The sequence below is a fragment of the Hyperolius riggenbachi genome, chromosome 3 (assembly GCF_040937935.1).
Source record: "Hyperolius riggenbachi isolate aHypRig1 chromosome 3, aHypRig1.pri, whole genome shotgun sequence".
Lineage (NCBI taxonomy): Eukaryota > Metazoa > Chordata > Amphibia > Anura > Hyperoliidae > Hyperolius > Hyperolius riggenbachi.
In genome coordinates, this window is record NC_090648.1 from 5,579,551 (window position 1) to 5,599,711 (window position 20,161).

The 20,161-nt window shown below is 46.4% G+C and overlaps 1 protein-coding gene across 1 annotated transcript in view; it reads left to right on the top strand.

Moving 5' to 3' along the window:
• The window catches only part of LOC137560811 (uncharacterized), a 146,460-nt gene that overhangs the window by 77,561 nt on the left and 48,738 nt on the right, over nucleotides 1-20,161 (top strand). Inside the window, exons 13-15 of the mRNA XM_068271946.1 lie at nucleotides 1,523-1,699; nucleotides 11,794-11,883; nucleotides 18,481-18,710. Of these exons, the coding sequence (XP_068128047.1) occupies nucleotides 1,523-1,699; nucleotides 11,794-11,883; nucleotides 18,481-18,710 (497 nt within the window). The remainder of the gene's footprint in view (nucleotides 1-1,522; nucleotides 1,700-11,793; nucleotides 11,884-18,480; nucleotides 18,711-20,161) is intronic.

The following is a 20,161-nucleotide window of genomic DNA, read 5'->3' on the forward strand; positions in this document are numbered from 1 at the left end:
ACCAGGCTCACAACTATCCACATGACCAGTTACAGGACCAGGCTCACAACTATCCACATGACCAGTTACTGGACCAGGCTCACAACTATCCACATGACCAGTTACTGGACCAGGCTCACAACTATCCACATGACCGGTTACAGGACCAGGCTCACAACTATCCACATGACCGGTTACAGGACCAGGCTCACAACTATCCACATGATATGATGAATGACTGTAGCAAGTTTGAAGCTTTTGGCATTAACAGTGTAAGAATGGCAGCAGTTTAAATATTCCCCTTGAAAATCAATAGGTGAATTTTGATTGGCTTTTGTAGGCTCCACCCACTTTCTTGAATGTTAATCCCATTCACCCAGTGACCAAGTGTGGCAAGTTTGAGAACCCTGCGATTAACAGTCTAAGAATGGCTGCAGTTTTCATTTTCACAGTGAAAATGAACGGCTTAAATTTGATTGGCTGTTTTATGCTCCGCCCACTTTTCCTGGATTTGTAACCTCGGTCACCAAGTGTCCAACTGTGCCAAGTGTGGGGACTCTGGCTCAATTACTGTGAGAATGGCAGCCTTTTCCATTTTTTCCATTGACATGAATGGGTGAAATCTGATTGGCTGTTTGTAGCTCCGCCCACATGTGCAGGGGGGGCGCGAGACCCCCAGAACATATCATCCCAGGTAGTAACGGATCTGTGTACCAAGTTTCGTTCAAATCGGTCAAGCCGTTTTCGAGTGATCGCGGCACATACACACGCACACACACACACACAAACATACAACTGATTTTAAATATATATATAGCTATCCATTCAGTCACAGACAACTCTTGGTGAGTCTATGGGTTAGCTCTCTCAATGCTGTCCCATCTTGTACCATTTCCATTTGAGCTGCCAATGCAAAAATCTAAATGATGCATACATTGAGACAATCATAAGAAAGAACGCTGCCTATAGACATCGGAGCAGCCAATAGATAGGAAGTGTCCAGTGCAATAATGAAAAAGTGCTGAGATACTTATCCCAGGTAAGTAGGTGGTGGTACAGGTGTCGGTAATGCAGTAGGAAGGGACGGAGAACCCCCTCAAACGACCTCACTAGTATCGTGGGTGTTACCCCCCTTTTTCAAGGAGAGGAGGGACAGCCGATCAGAGAATTAAAAAAAATATAACAAATAAAATAAAAAACAAAATAAAACAAAAAAACAAAAAAATCAGTCTTGTGATTGGTTTGAAATTACAGCGGTAATCTGATTTTTGCTGAAAAATGCTGCATTCTGATTGGTCCAATGCTTCCGAGTTCTGTGATTGGCCTAAAATTACCAAGTTGCGGTAAATCGGATTTCGGCAGAATTCCTTCTACAGATTTTCAAATTCCAATTGCAGATGCAGAAATGTACAGCACAATGGAAGATGATGCTTCTATAAAATAATAACAGCATAAGCAATCTATTAGTTTGTTGTTATGTGCCCAGATAACAGCCCTGCCCTCACCTCACCCGCTGATCTCTTGTCTTGGTTGTTCTCTGCAGATGGAACTGGCGTGATCTGTGAGGCTGCAGACTGTGCCGGAACCTGTGTTGCTGGTATCGGATGTATCTGTGCAGATTCTATAACCTCCTGCATTCCTACAACAGGGTGCCCATTACAGACTAATGACTGCTGCCCCTCTGGCTATCAGTATTATACTGATATGGCGTGCTGCACAGGTGAGTGACCTCTGATCTCTGACTGATCCTACCATGATGCTGTATACTCTGTAGTCATGGTGATTGCCAGTTCACTGCTCTGTTCTCTGACTGCTGCTACCATGGTGCTGTATACTCTGTAGTCATGGTGTTTGCCAGCTCACTGCTCTGTTCTCTGACTGCTGCTACCATGGTGCTGTATACTCTGTAGTCATGGTGTTTGCCAGCAGCTCACTGCTCTGATCTCTGATTACCATGGTGCTGTATGCTCTGTGGCCATGGTGATTGCCAGCTATACAGTGGCTTGCAAAAGTATTCGGCCCCCTTGAAGTTTTCCACATTTTGTCACATTACTGCCACAAACCTGAATCAATTTTATTAGAATTCCATGTGAAAGACCAATACAAAGTGGTGTACACGTGAGAAGTGGAACGAAAATCATACATGATTCCAAACATTTTTTTTTTTACAAATAAATAACTGCAAAGTGGGGTGTGTGTAATTATTCAGTCCCCTTTGGTCTGAGTGCAGTCAGTTGCCCATAGACATTGGCTGATGAGTGCTAATGACTAAATAGAGAGCACCTGTGTGTAATCTAATGTCACTACAAATACAGCTGCTTTGTGACGGCCTCAGAGGTTGTCTAAGAGAATATTGGGAGATCAACAACACCATGAAGTCCAAAGAACACACCAGACAGGTCAGGGAAAAAGTTGAGAAATTCAAAGCAGGCTTAGGCTACAAAAAGATTTCCAAAGCCTTGAACATCCCACGGAGCACTGTTCAAGCGATCATTCAGAAATGGAAGGAGTATGGCACAACTGTAAACCTACCAAGACAAGGCCGTCCACCTAAACTCACCGGCCGAACAAGGAGAGCATTGATCTGAAATGCAGTCAAGAGGCCCATGGTGACTCTGGACGAGCTGCAGAGATCTACAGCTCAGGTGGGAGACTCTGTCCATAGGACAACTATTAGTCATGCACTGTACAAAGTTGTCCTTTGTGGAAGAGTGGCAAGAAGAAAGGCATTGTTAACAGAAAGGATAAGAAGTCCCGTTTGCAGTTTGCCACAAGCCATGTGGGGGGCACAGCAACCATGTGGAAGAAGGTGCTCTGGTCAGATAAGACCAAAATGGAACTTTTTGGCCAAAATGCAAAACGCTATGTGTGGTGGAAAACGAACACTGCACATCACTCTGAACAAACCATCCCCACTGTCAAATATGGTGGTGGCAGCATCATGCTCTGGGGGTGCTTCTCTTCAGCAGGGACAGGGAAGCTGGTCAGAGTTGATGGGAAGATGGATGGAGCCAAATACAGGGCAAACTTGGAAGAAAACCTCTTGGAGTCTGCAAAAGACTTGAGACTGGGGCGGAGGTTCACCTTCCAGCAGGACAACGACCCTAAACATAAAGCCAGGGCAACAATGGAATGGTTTAAAACAAAACATATTCATGTGTTAGAATGGCCCAGTCAAAGTCCAGATCTAAATTCAATCGAGAATCTGTGGCAAGATCTGAAAACTGCTCTTCACAAACGCTGTCCATCTAATCTGACTGAGCTGGAGCTGTTTTGCAAAGAAGAATGGGCAAGGATTTCAGTCTCTAGATGTGCAAAGCTGATAGAGACATACCCTAAAAGACTGGCAGCTGTAATTGCAGCAAAAGGTGGTTCTACAAAGTATTGACTCAGGGGGGCTGAATAATTACGCACACCTCACTTTGCAGTTATTTATCTGTAAAAGATGTTTGGAATCATGTTTGATTTTCGTTCCACTTCTCACGTGTACACCACTTTGTATTGGTCTTTCACATGGAATTCCAATAAAATTGATTCATGTTTGTGGCAGTAATATGACAAAATGTGGAAAACTTCAAGGGGGACGAATACTTTGCAAGCCACTGTATTACCTACACTGGGGCAGCTATATTACCTACACTTGGGGCAGCTGTACTACCTATGCTGGGGCAGCTGTACTACTTATGCTGGGGCAGCTGTACTACCTACACTGGAGCTACCTACACTGGGGCAGCTGTACTACCTACACTGGAGCAGCTGTACTACCTACACTGGAGCTACCTACACTGGAGCAGCTGTACTACCTACACTGGAGCTACCTAAAGTGGAGCTAGCTACTCTGGGGCAGCTGTACTACTTACACAGGGGCAGCTGTACTACCTACACTGGAGCTAGCTACTCTGGGGCAGCTGTACTACCTACACTGGGGCAGCTGTACTACCTACACTGGAGCTACCTACACTGGGCCAACTGTACTACCTACACTGGGGCAGCTGTACTACCTACACTGGAGCTACCTACACTGGGGCAGCTTTACTACCTACACTGGAGCTACCTAAACTGGAGCTAGCTACTCTGGGGCAGCTGTACTACTTACACAGGGGCAGCTGTACTACCTACACTGGAGCTAGCTACTCTGGGGCAGCTGTACTACCTACACTGGGGCAGCTGTACTACCTACACTGGAGCTACCTACACTGGGCCAACTGTACTACCTACACTGGGGCAGCTGTACTACCTACACTGGAGCTACCTACACTGGGGCAGCTGTACTACCTACACTGGGGCAGCTGTACTACCTACACTGGAGCTACTTACACTGGGGCAGCTGTACTACCTACACTGGGGCAGCTGTACTACCTACACTGGGGCAGCTGTACTACCTAAACTGGGGCAGCTGTACTACCTAAACTGGGGCAGCTGTACTACCTACACTGGGGCAGCTGTACTACCTACACTGGGGCAGTTGTACTACCTACACTGGGGCAGCTGTACTACCTACACTGGGGCAGCTGTACTACATACACTGGAGCTACCTACACTGGGGCAGCTGTACTACCTACACTGGGGCAGCTGTACTACCTACACTGGGCAGCTGTACTACCTACACTGGAACTACCTACACTGGGGCAGCTGTACTACATACACTGGAGCTACTGACACTGGGGCAGCTGTACTACCTAAACTGGAGCTACCTACACTAGGGCAGCTGTACTACATACACTGGAGCTACCTACACTGGGGCAGCTGTACTACCTACACTGGGGCAGCTGTACTACCTACACTGGGACAGCTGTACTACCTACACTGGGGCAGCTGTACTACCTACACTGGGGCAGCTGTACTACCTACACTGGAGCTACCTACACTGGGGCAGCTGTACTACCTACACTGGGGCAGATGTACTACCTACACTGGAGCTATCTACACTGGGGCAGCTGTACTACCTACACTGGGGCAGCTGTACTACCTACACTGGGGCAGCTGTACTACCTACACTGGAGCTACCTACACTGGGGCAGCTGTACTACCTACACTGGAGCTACCTACACTGGGGCAGCTGTACTACCTACACTGGGGCAGCTGTACTACCTACACTGGAGCTACCTACACTGGAGCAGCTGTACTACCTAAACTGGGGCAGATGTACTACCTACACTAGAGCTACCTACACTGGGGCAGCTGTACTACCTATACTGGGGCAGCTGTACTACCTACACTGGGGCAGCTGTACTACCTACACTGGAGCTACCTACACTGGGGCAGCTGTACTACCTACACTGGAGCTACCTACACTGGGGCAGCTGTACTACCTACATTGGAGCTACCTACACTGGGGCACCTGTACTACCTACACTGGGGCAGCTTTACTACCTACACTGGACCTACCTACACTGGGGCAGCTGTACTACCTACACTGGGGCAGCTGTACTACCTACACTGGGGCAGCTGTGCTACCTAGACTGGGGCAGCTGTACTACCTACACTGGAGCCACCTACACTGGGGCAGCTGTACTACCTACACTGGGGCAGCTGTACTACCTACACTGGAGCTACCTACACTGGGGCAGCTGCACTACCTACACTGGAGCTACCTACACTGGGGCAGCTGTACTACCTACACTGGAGCTACCTACACTGGGGCAGCTGTACTACCTACACTGGGGCAGATGTACTACCTACACTGGAGCTATCTACACTGGGGCAGCTGTACTACCTACACTGGGGCAGCTGTACTACCTACACTAGGGCAGCTGTACTACCTACACTGGAGCTACCTACACTGGGGCAGCTGTACTACCTACACTGGAGCTATCTACGCTGGGGCAGCTGTACTACCTACACTGGGGCAGCTGTACTACCTACACTGGAGCTACCTACACTGGGGCAGCTGTATTACCTACACAGGGGCAGGTGTACTACCTACACAGGGGCAGCTGTACTACCTACACTGGAGCTACCTACACTGGGGCAGCTGTACTACCTACACTGGGGCAGCTGTGCTACCTACACTGGAGCTACCTACATTGGGACAGCTGTACTACCTAAGCTGGGGCTGCTGCACTACCTACACTGGGGCAGCTGGACTACCTACACTGGGGCAGCTGGACTACCTACACTGGGGCAGCTGCACTACCTACACTGGGGCAGCTGTACTACCTACACTGGGGCAGCTATATTACCTACACTGAGGCAGCAGTACTACCCATGCCGGGGCAGCTATATTACCAACACTGGGGCAGCTCTACTACCTACACTGGGGCAGCTGTACTACCCATGCCGGGGCAGCAATATTACCTGCACTAGGGCAGCTATATTACCTGCACTGGGGCAGCTGTACTACCTACACTGGGGCAGCTATATTACCTACACTGAGGCAGCTGTGCTACCTAGACTGGGGCAGCTGTACTACCCATGCTGGGGCAGCTATACTTATACTGGGGAACTATACTACCTATACTGGGGCAACTTTATTGCCTATACATGCCCACTTTCCAGTGCATAGACACACCCCTTTTTGACCACACACCCTGTTGCGGCAACCCCCCCCCCCCCCGCCTTAAGTTCAAAGCTGCCCCTAGAGAAGATCCAGCACCTGCAGAGCACCCCCTAAAAAAATTTTCCTGGAGCCGCCACTGTTCTGTAGTCATGGTGATTGCCAGCTCACTGCTCTGATCTCTGACTACCATGGTGCTGTATGTTCGGTAGTCATGGTGATTGCCAGCTCACTGCTCTGATCTCTGACTACCATGGTGCTGTATGCTCGGTAGTCATGGTGATTGCCAGCTCACTGCTCTGATCTCTGACTACCATGGTGCTGTATGCTCGGTAGTCATGGTGATTGCCAGCTCACTGCTCTGATCTCTGACTACCATGGTGCTGTATGCTCTGTAGTCATGGTGATTGCCAGCTCACTGCTCTGATCTCTGACTACCATGGTGCTGTATGCTCTGTAGTCATGGTGATTGCCAGCTCACTGCTCTGATCTCTGACTACCATGGTGCTGTATGCTCTGTAGTCATGGTGATTGCCAGCAGCTCACTGTTATGATCTCTGACTGCTGCTACCATGGTGCTGTATGCTCTGTAGTCATGGTGATTGCCAGCAGCTCATTGCTCTGATCTCTGACTGCTTCTACTATGGTGCTGTATGCTCTGTAGCAGTGGCGTCCGTACCATTGGGCGCAGGGATAGAGTGACCAGACGTCCCTGATTGCCCGGGACACGTCCCGGATTCGGGGTCCGCTGTCCCAGGCTTAATGAGGTCCCGGGAAACGTCCCGCTTTCAGCAGCGGGACGTCCCGGCCTCGGGACTCTGGCCACTCTCTCCTCAATGAACTGGCAGCGGCGTCTATAGACGCCGTGCCAGTTCATTGCCCGCAGCCCCGCTCCAGCCTCCTCTTCCGGTGTCTGTTTCCGACACCGGCAGGCGAGCAGGGCTACGGCAAGATGGCTGCCGAAGCCCTGTACTGGAGACCTATTTGTGTCTCCAGTACAGGGCTTCGGGCGCCATCTTGCCGTAGCCCTGTCAGCGCGGGAGAGAAGAGCAGGAGGAACAAGACGGTCCCGGGACGGAGCAGCGCGCCAGAGGCCGGACACTTCTGCCAGGTGAGTAAATCATTGCTTTCTTTTCCAGGTAAAATGTTTGCCCGCATTAGGTTTCTTTTCCAGGTGAAATGTTTGCCCGCATTGTTTCTTTTCTAGCGAAATGTTTGCCCGCATTGCGTTTCTTTTCTAGCGAAATGTTTGCCCGCATTGTTTCTTTTCTAGCGAAATGTTTGCCCGCATTGTCTCTTTTCTGGTGAAATGTTTGCCCGCATTGTTTCTTTTCTAGCGAAATGTTTGCCCGCATTGCGTTTCTTTTCTAGCAAAATGTTTGCCCGCATTGTTTCTTTTCTAGCGAAATGTTTGCCCGCATTGTTTCTTTTCTGGTGAAATGTTTGCCCGCATTGTTTCTTTTCTAGCGAAATGTTTGCCCGCATTGCGTTTCTTTTCTGGTGAAATGTTTGCCCGCATTGTTTCTTTTCTAGCGAAATGTTTGCCCGCATTGTTTCTTTTCTTGTGAAATGTTTGCCCGCATTGCGTTTCTTTTCTGGGGAAATGTTTGCCTGCATTGTTTCTTTTCTAGCGAAATGTTTGCCCGCAGTGCGTTTCTTTCCTGGTGAAATGTTTGCCCGCATTGCGTTTCTTTTCTGGTGAAATGTTTGCCCGCATTGTTTCTTTTCTAGCGAAATGTTTGCCCGCATTGCGTTTCTTTTCTGGTGAAATGTTTGCCCGCATTGTTTCTTTTCTAGCGAAATGTTTGCCCGCAGTGCGTTTCTTTTCTAGCGAAATGTTTGCCCGCATTGCGTTTCTTTTCTGGTGAAATGTTTGCCCGCATTGTTTCTTTTCTAGCGAAATGTTTGCCCGCAGTGCGTTTCTTTTCTGGTGAAATGTTTGCCCGCATTGTTTCTTTTCTAGCGAAATGTTTGCCCGCAGTGCGTTTCTTTTCTAGCGAAATGTTTGCCCGCAGTGCGTTTCTTTTCTGGTGAAATGTTTGCCCGCATTGCGTTTATTTTGTACCGACATGTTGCCCGCATTGCGTTTATTTTGTACCGACATGTTGCCCGCATTGCGTTTATTTTGTACTGACATGTTTGCCCGCATTGCATTTATTTTATACTGACATGTTGCCTATTGCGTTTATTTTCTGGTGTCCGGGGTAACTGTTACTGCATTTATTATTTAATGGTCATAGATGGCTATGTTTGCTGCTTTGTGGTTACGGTATACTATTAGCATCACACAGTTTCTGCACACCCATGATGCAAAGTCTCGTTTGTCCACATCATGGCGTAAACACTGCTTTCTTATGCCTCGCTGTTACATCATTACGTTAGCTCCGCCCATACAATGTCATGGCCACGCCCATTTTTTCGGCGCGGCGCGCAACCCCCCCAGTCTTCGCCGCTGCGCGCTCAGTCCTCCCCACTTTTCGACACCCCCCCACGCCCCCCTCCCCGTCCCAGGTTGGACCCACAAAAATATGGTCACTCTACGCAGGGAGGCGTGGCACCCTGGGTGACTGACACTCAGGGGGGTGTCGCCATGACCCCCCATGGAAGGGGAAGAGCAGCGCTAGGAGGAGGAGTAGGGGACAGCAGCGGGGAGGGAGGACAGATCCCCCCCCTCACCTGGGTCCCCTTCTTCCGCCTCTCTTCCCCGCCGCAGCCCACCCGCGCCCGGTTCATCTCCCCGCAGCCGACTGCGGGGACTGCCTCCCAGAGGCAGAGCAGGGCTATGGGAAGATGGCTGCCAAAGCCCTGCATTGGAGACTATTTGTGTCTCCAGTACAGGGCTTTGGGCGCCATCTTCCCGTAGCCCTGCTGAACTCTGCCTGTCAGCGCGGGAGATTTACACTGGCTGCAGGAGGGTTGTCGCTGGAGGATCGTCAGGGAGCTGCGGATGTGAGGCCAGCCAGGTGAGTGAAAACATTTTTTTCTTACAGGTTTATTTTCTGGTAAATGCTCCCTGCATAGTGATTATTTTCTGGTGAATGCTTCCCACATAGCGATTATTTTCTGGTGAATGCTGCGCACATAGCGATTATTTTCTGGTGAATGCTCCCCACATAGCGATTATTTTCTGGTGAATGCTGCGCACATAACGATTATTTTATGGTGACTGTTGCCCACATAGCAATTATTTTCAGGTGAATGCTGCGCACATAATGATTATTTTCTGGTGAATGCTGCGCACATAATGATTATTTTCTGGTGAATGCTCCCCACATAGTGATTATTTTATGGTGACTGCTCCCCACATAGCGATTATTTTCTGGTGAATGCTCCCCACATAGCGATTATTTTCTGGTGAATGCTGCGCACATAGCGATTATTTTCTGGTGAATGCTGCGCACATAACAATTTTTTTTCTGGTGAATGCTGCGCGCATAACGATTATTTTCTGGTGAATGCTGCGCACATAATGATTTTTTTCTGGTGAATGCTGCGCGCATAACGATTATTTTCTGGTAAATGTTGCAAACATAACGATTATTTTCTGGTGCATGCTGCGCACATAGCGATTATTTTCTGGTGAATGCTGCGCACATAGCGATTATTTTCTGGTGAATGCTGCGCACATAATGATTATTTTCTGGTGAATGCTGCGCACATAACGATTATTTTCTGGTGAATGCTGAGCGCATAACGATTATTTTCTGGTGAATGCTGCGCACATAACGATTATTTTCTGCTGAATGCTGCGCACATAGCGATTATTTTTTGTTGAATGCTGCGCACATAATAATTATTGTCTGGTGAATGCTGTGCACATAACGATTATTTTCTGGTGAATGCTGCGCACATAGCGTTTATTTTTTGGTGAATGCTGCGCACATAGCGATTATTTTCTGGTGACTGCTGCGCACATAACGATTATTTTCTGGTGAATGCTGCACAAATAATGATTATTTTCTGGTGAATGCTGCGCGCATAATGATTATTTTCTGGTGAATGCTGCAAATATAACAATTATTTTCTGGTGAATGCTGCGCACATAGCGATTATTTTATGGTAAATGCTGCGCACATAACGATTATTTTCTGGTGAATGCTCCCTGCATAATGATTATTTTCTGGTGAATGCTGCGCACATAGCGATTATTTTCTGGTGAATGCTGCGCACATAATGATTATTTTCTGTTGAATGCTGCACGCATAGTGATTATTTTCTGGTGAATGCTGCGCACATAACGATTATTTTCTGGTGAATGCTGCCCACATAACGATTATTTTCTGGTGAAATGCTGCCCACTTTACGATTTCTGGTGAAATGCTGCTCTCTTTACGATTATTTTATGGTGAAATGCTGCTCTCTTTATGATTATTTTATAATGAAATGCTGCACACTTTACGATTTCTGGTGAAATGCTGCTCTCTTTACGATTTTTTTATGGTGAAATGCTGCTCTCTTTATGATTATTTTATGGTGAAATGCTGCCCACTTTACGATTTCTGGTGAAATGCTGCTCTCTTTACGATTATTTTATGGTGAAATGCTGCCCACTTTACCATACAGGGAGCACCTATACCTGGCATTACCCACCGTGGCACAGTTAGTATGCCACACGGTTTCAAACGCCCTAAGTACATCACTGCTCTGTAGTCATGGTGATTGCCAGCTCTCTGCTCTGATCTCTGACTACCACAGTGCTGTATGCTCTGTGACCATGGTGATTGGCAGCTCACTGCTCTGATTTCTGACTACCATGGTGCTGTATGCTCTGTAGTCATGGTGATTGCCAGCTCACTGCTCTGATCTCTGACTACCATGGTGCTGTATGCTCTGTAGTCATGGTGATTGCCAGCTCACTGCTCTGATCTCTGACTACCATTGTACTTTTCATGAACGTTAGTCTGTCCACCGACTTGGTGGACAGACGGGAGCACTTCTTGGTGACCACACCATCGGCTGCACTGAAGCATCTCTATGACAGCACGCAGCTCTGACCACCCTGCTGCAGCTTCTTGCACAGCTCATGCTCCTTCCAATGGTGGATCCGCAAGTGGGAGTGAAGGCCTCCATTGAGACTGTACTCATTCATGTAGGGGCACAGCCATGAATTTCAGGGGGTCTCAGAGCTGGAATGGTGAGAAGGAGGATGGGGATAGCCTCTGGGGGATCCTGAGGCTTCCCTCTACCAAGGTAAGTATGTCACTCTTTCTGTTTGTAAAGTCACAGGTTTGCTGTGGTAGTAAAGTTTTACCGGATAAGCAGTTGTGGAAGTTCTGGAATAACCCGATCTGTTCTCTGCTTCTGTCTTCATTTCTTAGATGCCCCGATATGTAACCCTTCGTGTGTATTGGATGAGATCTGTAACGCCGGGACCTGTGAATGTGATAAATACTACTACATGTACAAGAGTAAGATATAGAAAGAGATTATAGCCTGACTATTGCAGGGGGGGGGGGGGGGGATTGTGGCAATAAAGAGGTATCTAGATGAAGAGATGCTATTTACAGTCTAAATCCATTGAATTATAGCTCCACTCTATAAGCTCAGTAAGCTCTCCCAAAGCTCTAATGCATCCGCGAGACACTTCCAAATTCTCTGATTGCCCAAATACTTCGAAGTCCAAAGTATTGAACCAACCAGAGAGTGCAAAACTTTACTGCAGAAATTGGAATACTTTGGAAATGTTATGCCAATCACACGCTCAAAAATACTCAGCAGTACCTGCGTCTTGGGATTGATCTAGATTTACCACCGTAATCCAATTTCCAAGGTAAACTTTTGCTTTCTCTGATTGGCCAAATACTTTTGACTCGGAACTATTGGGCAAATCGGAGAATGTAAAAGTTTACCATGGAACTTGGAATACCACGTGAGTTTTAGGCCAATCAGAAGACTCGAAAATACTCGGTATTATCCGACTTCTGTAATTGGTCTTAAATTTCCAGCTTGCGATACTGCAGCATTTACACAAATTTCTGATGCTGATTTCTGATGTTGAATGTTGATTTCCACTCGCACTCGGTAGTACAATGGAAATTTTCCAACCATCCCTATTAATCACTTCTGACCGTAAGGTTGATGCTATCTATCTATCTATCTATCTATCTATCTATCTATCTATCTATCTATCTATCTATCTATCTACACAGTATTTATATAGATATACTAGCTGATGACCCGGCGTTGCCCAGGTATGTATTTGGCTGGTGTTGGCTCCACCCACTTTTTCTAACCCTAACACCCAATTACTCAATGACCAAGTTTGTGAGCTTTGAGGTCTTTGGCATCAATAATTTGTATATTCCCAAAGAAATTAAATCAGATTGGCTGTTTGTGGCTCCTCCCCTCTGCAGCATTTGAACCCCAATCACCCAATGACCAACTGTAGCAGGTTTGAGGCATTTGCTATTAACAGTGTAAAAATAGCAGCAATTTAAATATTCCCCTTGAAAATCAACAGGTGAATTTTGATTGGCTTTTATAAACTCCACCCACTTTTCTGAATATTAATCCCAGTCACCCAGTGACCATCTGGGTAAAGTTTGAAAACCCTGCTATTAACAGTGTAAGAATGTCTGCAGTTTATATTTTCTTGTTTTTGGCTCCGCCCACGTTTTGTAACCCAGACACAAAGTAACTCAATGACCAAGTTTGTGAGCTTTGGGGTCCTTGGCTTCAATAATTTATATTTTCCCAGCGACTTCCCATTGAAATTAAACAAATCTAATTGGCTGTTTGTGGCTTCGCCCTTTTTCTGAATTTGAACACCAGTGACCCAATGACCAACTGTACCAGGTTTGAGGCTTGTGCCATTAACAGTGCAATAATGGCAGCAATTTAAATTTTCACCTTAAAAATGAACAGGTGAATTTTGATTGGCTTTTTCAGCTCCACCCACTTTTCTGAATATGAATCCCAGTCACCCAGTGACCACCTGTGTCAGGTTTGAGAACCCTGCCATTAACAATGTAAGAATGGTTAAAGTTTACATTTTCCAATGTAAAAAGTTAGTTGTTTTTGGCTCTGCCCACTATTTCTAACCTTGAAATACAGTCACTCAATGACCAAGTTTATGAGCTGTGGGGTCCTTGGCATCAATAAGTGACATTTTCCCATTGCAATTAAACAGTAGCCAGATCCCACTAGTAGAGGTAGCCAGATGTCCCCGTAGTATAGGTAGGCAGATGTCCCCCCCAGTATAGGTAGACAGATGTCCCCCCAGTACAGGTTGACAGATGTCCCCCCCAGTAGAGGCAGACAGATGTCCCCCCAGTACAGGTAGACAGATGTCCCCCCAGTACAGGTTGACAGATGTCCCCCCCAGTATAGGTAGACAGATGTCCCCCCCAGTACAGGTAGACAGATGTCCCCGTAGTATAGGTAGGCAGATGTCCCCCCCAGTACAGGTAGACAGATGTCCCCCCAGTACAGGTAGACAGATGTCCCCCCCAGTATAGGTAGACAGATGTCCCCCCCAGTACAGGTAGACAGATGTCCCTGTAGTATAGGTAGGCAGATGTCCCCCCCAGTATAGGTAGACAGATGTCCCCCAGTATTGGTAGCCAGATGTCCCTCCAGTACAGGTAGACAGATGTCCCCCCAGTATAAGTAGCCAGATGTCCCCCAGTATTGGTAGCCAGGTGACCCCCTAGTATAAGTAGACAGATGTCCCCCAGTAGAGGTAGCCAGGTGACCCCCTAGTATAAGTAGACAGATTACTCCCTTAGTAAGCCAGCATGCATCAGAACGCAAATGCTGACCGATTGACTGATTTCCCTCCAAAATCAATCGATCCCGTCAATCTGTCCATGCGGAAGATTTCGCTCGATTGCCGGCGGGTCGGGAGTGCATCGATAGTGGCATTCGAATATCCGACGACTGACGCTAGAGGCAATATATTACCAGTTCCGCCGGGGCATGTCCCTGCTGTCCCCGCGGTCCCTTTTCCCTGCTGGGCTCCGGGTGGCTTCACTTTACTTACTGTCAGGGGAAGTTTAAACAGCAGAGCGCCCTCTACTGTTTAAACTTCCCCTGATCTGAGCGCTGTCCGGCTGATCTGAGCGCGCCCAGCCGGACTGCAGCTCTCTTAAGCTGCTCCAGACCTTGTCTCAGACTTCTACACCTTTAAACCTATTTGTGCTGAAACTGGACTCAAAATACAGAGGAATTCCACCCACCACGACCAAGGCTACAACTACAACCAACCAGAACAATCGGATTACTTTGGATGGCAGAGATTTAAACTGGATTGAAATCCTCCATGAAGCTCACCTCTGCTGAACACACCAAGCCTTCTAACAGCTGACCTGAAACAAGACCTTCAACCTCTCTGGAAACTTGATTGCCTGTGATTGCCCTCACTCCACCCTGTGAGTAATCCTTTATACATTATCCAAGGCATATGCACCAAGTGACTATTTTCCACATTTATGTTATCATTTATCTTCTAAAACAAGGAACTTTACTTAAAATAAATCTATGATCCAACTCTGTGTAGGAATGAAAGGATTTTGCATAGACCCCCTTTGATCCCAGCAGGACTCCAGAAGTACAAGCTATCTGAACAAGTCTATTGTCTCTAATGTCAACATACAAATACTCATCAAAGGACCTTTTCTCTGCATGCCCTCCCAAGAATCAATTACAAATTAACACCTCTCTGGCTCTACTCTTAAAATCCTTTGGGATACTCAGGAAATGCAGAAGGGGGCGGAGAGGTAGTGGATCCAAGTATAAAAAACATATTTGCCCTCAGAAAAGCTTAATCACAGCTACACTCTGCAATGCCAGATCGATAAATAATAAGACTGCAACTATACATGACCTAATAGAGCTCTCTGATTTGACCTTTTTGACAGAGACCTGGCTTGGGAAGCATGCAGGCCCAACTCTTGAAGCAACCGTGCCGGCCAATTATTCAATCTTGCACTGTGAGAGACAAGTCGGCAAGGGTGGGGGGGTTGCCATATGCTTCAGATCCTCCTTGAACATAAGGCCCCTGCCCATAGGCCCCACTGAAACCTTTGAATGTATTGCAGCTCAACTGTCAGCAGAAGTAAACATCAACATATTGCTCATATACCGCCCCCCAAAAAATGGTCCAGCCTTTCTTAAGGAAATATCTGAACTCTTATCCTGCGTAACAGTGGAACACCCTAGATGGATCATCCTGGGAGACTTCAATGCATGGGTGGATGATCACGACTCCCAGCTAGGAAGTGAACTACTTCTCATAATGAATGAACTGGGTTTCTCTCAGGCTATCAACCTCCCCACCCATACGAAAGGGCACACCCTGGATCTTATATTTCATTCCGGACTTTTAATATCACACATGGATATAAACCCAGTGGTATGGTCAGACCACCACACCATCCACTTCTCTCTGACAGCACCAGCGATAAAACACAGAGGGAAAGAACTCATAAAATACCGTTCACTGAAAGATGTCTCACCCCAGCACGTTCAGAATATCCTCAACTTCGACGCATTAACCAATCATTGCGCAGACCCAGACTCCATGGTCCTGATTTACAACCATGCAGTGTCATCTGCCTATGACGCCCTCGCTCCAGTTCGCATCAAACGATCTACACCACTTCACCATGCACGGTGGTTTGACAGCTCACTAAAGGACCTAAAGAAAGAAGTGCGCAGACTAGAAAGGAAGTGGCGAAAATCTCAGAATTCAAAAGATAAACACACCCTTGTCTCTCACCGGGAAAGCTACCAAAATGCGATCACCAAGAAAAAATCCTCCTACCTATCACAGGAGATCGCAAAGGCCGCCAACAGACCAGCCCAACTATTCCGCACAGTTGATAGACTATGTAATCCATCCTGTCTAAAACCCACTATAACTCCCTCAAAGGAGCTATGTGAGAAATTTGCCTGCTACTTTGCTGACAAAGTATCTTCTATTCGGTCTCTCATTCAGTCCACAGTACCCAAGATTCATGCAACTAATGGAAATAGCTGCAAAAACAACCTAACATCCTGGACTGACTTCAAAAGTATTAGTGAGGAAGAGATCTCAGACATCCTCTGTCGTCTCCACCAGACAACCTGCGACCTGGACCCTGGACCAACTAAACATATGCTGAAATGCCCTGACCTGCTTGGTCCAGCATTTCACAAAATAGTAAATTGCTCTCTGCAAGCAGGGAGGTTTCCTACCTCTCTAAAAGAAGGAATCATCAAGCCCCTTCTCAAAAAACCTTCCATGGATCCAGATGCTATGAGCAGCTACAGACCTGTCTCCAACCTCCCCTTCTTAGGTAAAGTTATTGAAAAGGCTGTCTATCTGCAACTTGAAACCAGGCTGTCAGTAAACAACATCCTGGACCCTCTACAATCTGGCTTTAAGAAACACCACAGCTGTGAAACAGCCCTCATCCAAGTCTGCAACGATCTGCTCATGGCAAGGGACAGAGGGGAATGCTCCATCCTAATCCTGTTGGATCTCTCAGCTGCTTTTGATACAGTTGACCATGAAATCCTGCTTAACAGACTGCAGGAGTACTGTGGCATCAGTGGATCAGTCCTCCAGTGGTTCAGATCATTCCTGACTGACAGAACACAGAGAGTATCCCTAGGACCTATAATGTCCAAACCTGCACCTCTACAATTCGGAGTGCCACAAGGATCAATCCCATCCCCTCTGCTGTTTGCAATCTACATGTTGCCACTCGGTACACTTATCCAACGACATGGCCTGACGTACCACTGCTACGCCGATGACACACAGCTATACCTGTCCTTCAAACCTGGTGGAACAGACCCTACCCCAAAAATAAACTCTTGCTTAGCTGAGCTTCAGGCATGGATGAATGATAACTGGTTGAAACTGAATGCTGACAAAACTGAGGTCCTGTTTGTCCAAAGCCAGTGCTCGCCATCAAAACAGCTCTATCCTAAAGCAACACCAATCAGGATTGGGAATTCAGACATAAACAGCTCCAACCTTGTGCGCAGCCTTGGCGTACTAATCGATGGGGAATTGAGTTTCAGAAACCAAATTTCATATGTAGTTAAATCTTCCTTCTTTCATCTGAAGAACATTGCAAAGATTAAACATCTGATTCCCCCAGAGGATCTTCAAACCCTAGTCCACGCCTTCATCACATCACGGCTGGACTACTGCAATGCCCTTTATGCTGGCCTCCCCAAAAAAGACTTGCGTCGCCTGCAATTAGTGCAGAATGCTGCTGCCAGATTGCTAACAAACCAGCCTCGCCACTGTCACATTACACCGATCCTTCGCTCACTGCACTGGCTACCAGTAGAATGGAGAATACTCTTCAAGATTGGACTGCTGACATTCAAATCCCTGCACAATCTGGGCCCTGGATACATGAAGGACTTGCTGAAGCTGCACCACACCTCTCACAACCTCAGATCAGCAAGTTCTATAAACTTGGTCACTCCCAGAGTGCACCTCAAAAAATCTGGAGACAGAGCCTTCTGTCATGCTGCCCCTACTCTTTGGAACTCCCTACCACACCCAGTAAAGACAGCACCATCCCTGGAGCTATTCAAATCCAGACTGAAAAGCCACCTGTTTAGCCTGGCATTTCCAGATTTATAAAATTCTTCCTCTGTACCACGATGGTCGGAGCCATGCTTATGCGCTTTGAGTCCCACGGGAGAAAAGCGCTTTACAAATGTTATTTGTTGTTGTTGTTGTTGTAAAGTGAAGCCAGAGCCCAGAGCGGAGAAGAGACAGCGGAGACCGGGGGACTCGCGCCAGCCGGATCAGGTAATGTATGCGGGGGAGGGGGGGGCGGTGGCAGCGGCAGCTCCACAGATTGTGAATCAGTTTCATAGTGAAATTGATTCAAAATCTGTTTGCAGTGTAGGCAGCCAAGAGATCCCTCTGTGATCAGATTAGATCAGAGAGGGATCGATCTACTGGTCGATCTGGTGGCAATCGACCAGTGTATGGCTGCCGTAATTATCAGTATGTCTGTGTTGCTGAGTTAAGTGTTTGTGTTTTCTATTTGCAGCGCTGGCAGACGTGATGCCGTCAGTAGACTGTGGTAGTGATACTGGCGTGATTACATTATCTATCAGTAAATGCCTCCTGGTCTCCCTGATCTATGACTACACATCTCTGCGGATCAATCACAACTCCTCAGTGGAATGCAGCAGCACATACACAGATACTGTGAACGGCACCACCAGAGGAGTCATTCAAGATAAAATCGGCCTCAGTTCCTGCGGCAATGTGATCACGGTAAGACTGGTCTCTATCCTTCCTCAGCCCAGCACCAAAGCCCCATCGCTAGCCTGGAGTGGGGAGGGGATTGTTATAACATCCTGCTTCCTGTGTCCATCACTTCCTGTTCCTGTGACCTCCATAGACAGGAAGCACAGGGTGACAGGGTCAGCAATAAAAACTTCACAGATTCTAATGTTTCCCCACTTTACTACAGAAGTATTTTTGTTATAATGAATATGACGGCTTGGTGGTCAGATCGGTGCATGGAGGAAACAGAATAAGCTTATAACTACACCTCTAAAAGTGCATATAAGAAGTTTTCGCATGCACCATGTCAACAATAAATATCAATTAGCACAAAAACAAGAATTGACTCTTGGGTGCATGCGAAAAAGTAGAAAACCTTTAGGCCTCTTGCACACTGCAAGTGATTCCGATTCAGATTCCGCTTTTTAATCAGTTTTTACATCCGATTCAGATTCCGATTTGTAGTTTGCTCCCTGCACACTGCAAATCGGAATCGGATGTAAAAACTGATTAAAAAGCGGAATCGGAATCGGAATCATTTGCAGTGTGCAAGAGGCCTTAATCTTCCATATACAAATACAACACATATTTCTGTATAAAAACTTCATCAAGAAGTCAAGAGTGCATTTGTGTAATCAAAAAAAAAAAAAAAAAAAAAATCACACGCAAGACAAAACAACAACAGAGCAACCACCCTGATGGCCTTAAAGTGAACCTTAACCCATTCGCGTTCCGTCGTTTTCACGTGAGAAATGTTCACCTCCCATTCATTAGCCTATAACTTTATCACTACTTATCACAATGAACTGATCTCTATCTTGTTTTTTCCGCCACCAATTAGGCTTTCTTTGGGTGGTACATTTTGCTAAGAGCCACTTTACTGTAAATGCATTTTAACAGGAAGAATAAGAAAAAAACGGAAAAAATTCATTATTTCTCAGTTTTCAGCCATTATAGCTTTAAAATAATACATGCCTCCATAATTAAAACTCATGTATTGTATATGCCCATATGTCCCGGGTATTACACTGTTAAAATTATGTCCCTATCACAATGTATGGCGACAATATTTTATTTGGAAATAAAGATGCATTTTTTCCATTTTGCATCTATCACTATTTACAAGTTTAAAATAAAAAAAAATATAGAAATATTTCATCTTTACATTGATATTTAAAAAGTTTAGACCCTTAGGTAAATATTTACGTTTGTTTGTTTTTTTATTGTAATGTTTTTTGTTTTTTTTTTATAGTAAACATTTTATTTGGGTAGTTTTGGGAGGGTGGGAGGTAAACAATAGATTTATAATGTAAATGTGTGTTTTATTTTTTTTTTTACTTTCAGTTGTAGTATTACTTTTTGGCCACAAGATGGCCATGAGTTTGCGTAACACATGCTTAGAGTGACGCATCGGGGAAGGAACAGCCAGAAAAAGCACA